At 34.1% G+C, this 7,069-nt stretch overlaps 1 protein-coding gene across 1 annotated transcript; it reads right to left on the minus strand.

Moving 5' to 3' along the window:
• Positions 1–5,815: 5,815 nt before the first annotated feature.
• Positions 5,816–6,502, minus strand: LOC140861994 (uncharacterized). The gene has a single exon (XM_073264994.1). It carries the CDS (start codon positions 6,500–6,502, stop codon positions 5,816–5,818), a length of 687 nt encoding a protein of 228 aa, XP_073121095.1.
• Between the last annotated feature and the right edge of the window lie 567 nt (positions 6,503–7,069).

Below are 7,069 nucleotides of genomic sequence, written 5' to 3' on the forward strand. Positions count from 1 at the left end.
TCCTTACATTTTCGTTAAAGGAGTTGATTGATTGTTAGGATTATTCGTGTAAAACATCTTTGTAACAGTTACGATAATCGAGAATCACATCAATTTTTATTTGTGAATTATTTATTTTGATGTGTAAAATAACTAGAATTATATTCGAAACGTGATCAGTCAAAAATTATTCCTCTTATTTAATGATCAAATGACTAATTTCCATTGTTTTTGAACACTTTTCTATAATAAAATTCTAAATATTTTTATATAAAAGATATTTCATAAACTTAGCGCCCTCAAGACAATCAATGAAAATGGAGTTGCTAATTTTTTTATATAAAACAAAATTAAAACCATTGTTGTAGGAAAAAATAAATATTAATAAAATCAACCATCAAAATCTTAAAATAAAACCATCAAATTTTTAAACGAAGTGAATAATTGTAAAAATTATAAAAATCTCAAACAATTTAATTTTATAAAACATATTTAACCAAGATGTTTGGATTTATAATGGATTTGTAATAGTGCATGGAATTGGTTCCTATAAACGTTACAAACATGAGTATTTAAATGAAAAAAATAAAATAAATCAAAAATTAATTGATGGCACTAAAAACTAAAAAAATGAATATAATAAACACATAGGACTAAAAAAACAATAAAATGAATAAAATAGTGTAATAGGGATCAAAAAAATATATTGTGTGTGTTAGGAAGTTGGAAGAGAGGTTATCTAACATGGGGACTAGAGAAATATTGAAGTTTGGTAATGGGTATTTAATGAAAATTTATCATTTTCTAAAGCTATATATGACGACCCGATTCTTAATCTCTCAAATCAAATACTAATCTCTAAAACATAAATTAAGGCCAAGCATCAAAGCCTCAAAGAAAAGAATTTTTTTTATATATATAAATAGAGACCTGCGCGCGCGCGGGGCTCTCTCCTTGCGCGTGCGCAGTTCAATGGGGAAGCGACCACTTGGGCTTGGCGTGCGCGCGCGCGAGCAGGGCTCGCCCGTGCGTAGGCCAAGCAGCCAAAAAAAAAATTAGAAGGCTGAAAAGCTGCTGTCAATCTCTTTAGCTGCTGTACAAATCATATACACAAGATATCTCAACTACATGAAGTATTAGAGACACAACCAAGATCACAACATGAGTTTCAACATGCTTCTTTTCATATATAACTCAAAAGATTACATCTATAAATCATAATCCAACACCATCTTACATGCTCATACTAACTTCATGTCTCAAGATCAACAACAACAAAATAACATCCATATGGAGTTATCTACTAGTTCTTCTTCAACTAGAATTTAGTACAACATAAGCTAAATTCATAGCATACAAGCAACTATAACTCAAGTTGATACAATTTGACAGCAACTCTATATCTAAACCCGGATCACCACTCTACTCTCGCTCGATCTCATTTCTTCACGGTCTTCCCGAACTTGTTCCAGTCCTACCTATTGTCATGCACACATACAAACAAGACAATAGCCGGAGAGACTCCGGTGAGAATTTAATCCCAGTATAAAACAACATAAACATGCATAAACTCAAGTAATTCAACTTGAAGCATAATACCAATCATTCAACAAATAGGACTCAAGGCAACTTAAGGAATAGTAATTCAACATGCTATTAATCAAGTTGCAAACATTGTATTCAAGCAAGACATGCTATCAACTCTTCAAACAATCATGCAATAATTCAACTTAAACAAATAATAGAAACTCATCTATTAAAATCAAAAGCAATGCATGATTTAAAATCGGTTATCATATCGGTATCGTTTCTCGTTTTGGGATCCCTAGGAAAGAAACACATCAACCCATCCACCTACTCTCCCTTCGAGGTGATGTTGAGTGCTTATTCCCGGACTTTGGTCCACTATATTGAGCGTCAAACGGAAGGGATAACTCAATCACCTAGCCGTCAAACGTTAGGGACAACTCGATCACCTGAACTCCTCAATATACTTCCAAACGTCCTATCATTATATCTGGGCAACTCGGCCCTCAAAACTCGAAAGAAAGTTGGCCCAATATGAATGCAACAAACTCAAACGCATCAAGTCAAGACCAACAATACGAACTAAATCAAGTAAGTAATCATATAAGCATCTATTAACAATAGAAGCACAAAGTATGTGGTTTTAGAAATGAATACTCAATAGATTCATATTGAGTGTGCAAGTCCTTTCTTTAAAGGTTGTCTTATACCTTCCTTTTCTTGGTTTCCAACTCTTCCAACCTTGATCAAACTTCTATCGATTCAAAGCTGAACTTTTCGAGCTCAATGGCCTTCAATATTAATCTGAAATGAAGTAATTACAAGCCATTTATATCAGCAAGAAATCATATAGAGTACAGCTCCAACTCATCTATTCAAACTTTATCAAAATCTTGAACCGGCGGCGTAACGGTATAAATTCGGTAACCGAAACTAAAATCTATCAATTCTATCATTCAAATCAGCTTCAATCCCTTCTCATATCAGTTCAATATCATCATACCCAAGCAAAATCAGAAGCATGGATTTCGAAATATTAGCTAGAATTTCATATCAAATACAAACGACGCTCGTTCTTCAATTAACTTCGATATCGTAATATATCAATCCTCTTCACTTAAATCCACACATATCAGTATGTATATACCATCATAAACCAGCATAATAATAAGTAAGAATCTCGAGTACTTGCTGAAAATCATAGCAAATCTATACGGCGTCCGTTCTTTGAACCGGTTTCAATATATCAATCCATAAAAGCTTAAGAACACCAAGCTATAATAAATTCTGACTTCTGCCCCTAACATGATTTCGAATCATACTGAATCTCATAAATACTTACATCAATAGATAGCCCTTCTGGCAAGGATTCCAAAACAATTTTCGGAATTGAAATCGGACGAACGGATCAAAAGATATCACAATTTGAAATTGAAGAATGGACTTGAATTCTGCATTTCCCCTTTCTCTCGGTTCTTGGGTTGAATTTTCTGATGGAATATGTAATAAACACGTTGGTTTCCATCTACATGCCAAGTGTAAGAAACTAATTCCAGAAATTGTACATTGACCCCTCAAGTCTTCACTATTTGCAAATCGGTCCTCGACAAACCTTTTTAATTCAATTTCAACTAAATAATTTAATAATATTAGAATTTAATTCAAAACTCCAAAATTCTCAAATTAAATATACTCGAATTAAAATTAAATAATTTTTAAATTAATTCAATTAATCCCGGGCCTTACAATTCTCCCCCTCTAAGATCGGATTTCGTCCTCAGAATCTCATGCAATATGTACGCACATAAGATAAGGAATAAGAGAAATACTGAATAAGAACTCATATCAGTAGACTAACTCAGAATAACACTGTCTCATATTGGATTCAACTTCTCAAATAGCTTCTTCAGTTCTTCTACGACTCCAATGATTCGATTCTGAGTTACTTTTCGTTCTAATCAAATATCTGTATCAGCTGTTCGACAAATATCAATGTCGCATCAAACTAAATTTCATCTGACTGAAGTATATAAGAAATCTCATTCTAATACGTTCGCATCATAAAATACATCGCAAATATCATAAAACAATAAAGACAATATAAGTCGATAGGCAAGATTGCCTATTTCTTCAGAAGTGTAATAAAATTCAACAATTCTCGGAGATAATATTCGTCGCTTGTCAAATGAGATAAGACTTCAACAATTAAAAGAATCTGCAAACATACTCGATCTCCCTGTTCACAAATCAAAGGTCGGTGTCTGATATTCGTATGTTTGCTTCTCGTTCATCAACTATCTTCATTCTCTTCTGAATAAGCTTCTCAATTCATATCTGATTTGATAACTGATAGTTCTGACATACTATTTTAATTCAGAGAATTTCTGATTTTCTTGTCATTTCACAATTCAGAACAGTATCGCTACATCTATTAGATAGCTGTTACAGGAATTACAATCTCCAAGTGGCAATATTAGTCAGCTAATACCGAATCAGGTATTAGAATTCTGAGCATCTCCTCGAATTTTGGATAGTCAACTCAGACAATCCATCGATAAGAGGATGGTCGTATGTTATCTCATATAACCAAATACTCAAACTATTTGACAATCGATGCCACAACCAATCAAATAAATCTAAAGTTTCCAACTCGACAATAGATTTTCATAATTCCTGTCATCTCATCATGTCATTAACTTCTTTTTCAGCTATCTTCTCATATCTGTAGCATATCCAAGACAACATATTCTTGCATTTGTTGAAATCTACTTCAAGCAATCACAAAATCATAACGATTACTAGCACAACAATACTATACAACTTAAAATATTACTCTGACACACTAGATTTCAACATCTCTGCAATATCATCGAGTCACATCCATTCCAGAATCAAATTCTTTTAGCGATATTTCATAGCAAGGAATAACATTTCTTGTATAGCTCCTCGCTATTACATCATATTGTATAGCTTCAAATACAACATATCTTGCCATCTGTAAGAACTATCAAATGTTATATCACAATCTCATATCGATATAGATAGTTTCAGAATACAATTCAACGGCATTTGATCTTCTTTCGATTCTGAACTACTGATCTGTTCATAAAGCATTCAATTGATCTCGCTCAGTTTAATTCATTGATAGTCTAGGCTTTAGAACCAATAATTCTATCGATAAATTCTGTAATTGCTCAAATCAATCATCTAGTCAAGGCAAAAAGATAACAATTCATCTTCGTAGCCTTATTCAATTTCTGATAATTAGCACAAAATCTCACTAATCTGTATTTCTTTCAATTCTTGCAGTTCTGTTGGTGCCATTCTATAAGGTACTTTCAAAGTCAATAAGATACCTGGCATCAATCACATATCGAAGTCCATCGCACAGACTAGAAGTAATCTCATAATTTCATCTGGAAAATATCAGCAATTCGATAATAATTAGCTAATCAACCAATTCTGAGCTAGCTTCCAATACATCGATTGCATAATAAGGAATTTTCTCTGCTCTTTTTTGCAATAATCAAATCATAGATAGAATAGATATCGAAGGAATTCGAAATATCGAACTCTTACCGTAGAATTCCCATTCTTCTATCAATTCAATTCTGAATCTCCTAACTTTCTGAATCAATCTACGAAATTCTTGTACTTGATCAACATATCTAAACCGATGATTCACTCATAATCTGACGAACCAAGCACAATACAATCTATCTCTCTCACATTACCTTCAAACTGTAGTATAAAAATTTCAAACAGATATCACTTCCTTAAAACTCAAGAATAAATACCACAGTAGATAATACATCAACAGGTAATGCACATAATCTGGAAATTTCGTTCAGAGATAAAATATGGGATGCTCCAATATCTTCAAGCACATAAGAAAAATAATCATACAAAGAACAATTACCTGCTAAACATCATCTGATTCTTGCTTTTCCGGCTGAGTCACTTCTCTCGATGACCTTGCACTATGTGATCTTTTCAAACCACGTTGCGAACATACTCTAGCAAAATGTCCCGCTTGATAGTATATATGGCAACTCCCAAGTACACCCCTGCACTGATCCTTAGGATGTCCTCCACCACATTTGTTGCAATACAAACCTGTATACTCAGAACTAATGTGCCTCTGTCCATTAGAGCTAGATGAACAATCTCTTGATTTCTTAAACTACTTTCCTTTTGCTTTCAAAGAATCTTTCTTTTCACAACTGCTACCACCTTCCTCAAATCTGGGAAATGGTTGCTGAAACTGAGTCAATGGCTGTCGTTGAGACTGTGACACAAACAATGATTCTCATTGTTTCATCAGACCAGTCTCTGCTCCCTTTGCTTTATCAAGTGCATCAGCAAAGTTGTTTGGTCTACCAACATTCACCAGTGTAAATACATCTGGATTCAGTCCATTAATAAACTGATCAGCTTTAGCCTCTTCATTCTCAGCTATATGTGGAGCGAATTTCAGCAAAGTAGAGAACTTAGCAACATATTCCACGATAGTCAGATTGCCTTGTTTCAGATTGGCAAACTCTGCATTCTTATCTTTTCTATACGACAATGGAAAGAATCGTTGATAAAATTCAGTTTTAAACACTTTCCAATTAATCGTCGTACCTCGATTCTCAAGAGCCTTCTTGGTTGTAATCCACCAGCTCTTTGCAACATCTTGCAATTGATACCCAATCAGTCTAATTCTTCTATCATCTGCATAATCAAGGGAATCAAACATCATCTCAATATCCTCTAACCAACCTTCACAGTCAACTGAAGTCTCAGTTCCTTTCAAAGTAGGCGGCTTGAAAGATTGAAATCTTTTCAGAAGTATCTCCATTGGTGATGCTGTGGCATCACTCATATCTCTCAATGTACTGCCTTGCTCTATTCTCGAAGCTTCAGGTGTTTGTGGCACTGTCGGGGCTACATTCACCTGTTCTGGCTGAATAACTGTCTCTGTCTGTCTATTCATCATTCGACGAGGAGGCATATCTGCTAATTCAAACAGATTAGTATAAAATACAATCTCATGTATAACAATTCTGTCTCAGTCCTCCTCTGATCAACACTGTTGTGCATTCTCAAAAGATCGAGTTCTGATTCATTCTCGAATAATACACGTTTCCAATCAACTCAAATAATAAGGAAAGCATGTAATTCCTGCATCTGTACGGCATGTTATTCTTACCATTTGAACACAGAATTATAGCATCATATAATTTGAAAAGCAGTAAAGCATGCTCGATAATTTAAATCCCAAAATCATGCGATCATATAGTTCTGGAATTATAACACCATATTCGCATGTATTTCTGGCAATCACATAAAGAATTCAATCACATGCGAATAAAGAAATCAAGCGGACTCGATCTACCCCGCTCATTCTAAATCAGTCCAAAACCTACGTTCTGATACCACCTGTTGTGACGACCCAGTTCTTAATCTCTCAAATCAAATACTAATCTCTAAAACATAAATTAAGGCCAAGCATCAAAGCCTCAAAGAAAATAAATTTTTTTTTATATAAATAGAGACCTGCGCGCTCGCGGGGCTCGCT

This window comes from Henckelia pumila, chromosome 4 (genome assembly GCF_033568475.1).
Source record: "Henckelia pumila isolate YLH828 chromosome 4, ASM3356847v2, whole genome shotgun sequence".
Taxonomy (NCBI): Eukaryota; Viridiplantae; Streptophyta; class Magnoliopsida; order Lamiales; family Gesneriaceae; genus Henckelia; species Henckelia pumila.

Coding starts and splice junctions, on each gene's coding strand:
- LOC140861994 (XM_073264994.1), bottom strand. CDS start 6,502: ATGCCTCCTCGTCGAATGATGAATAGACAGACAGAGACAGTTATTCAG.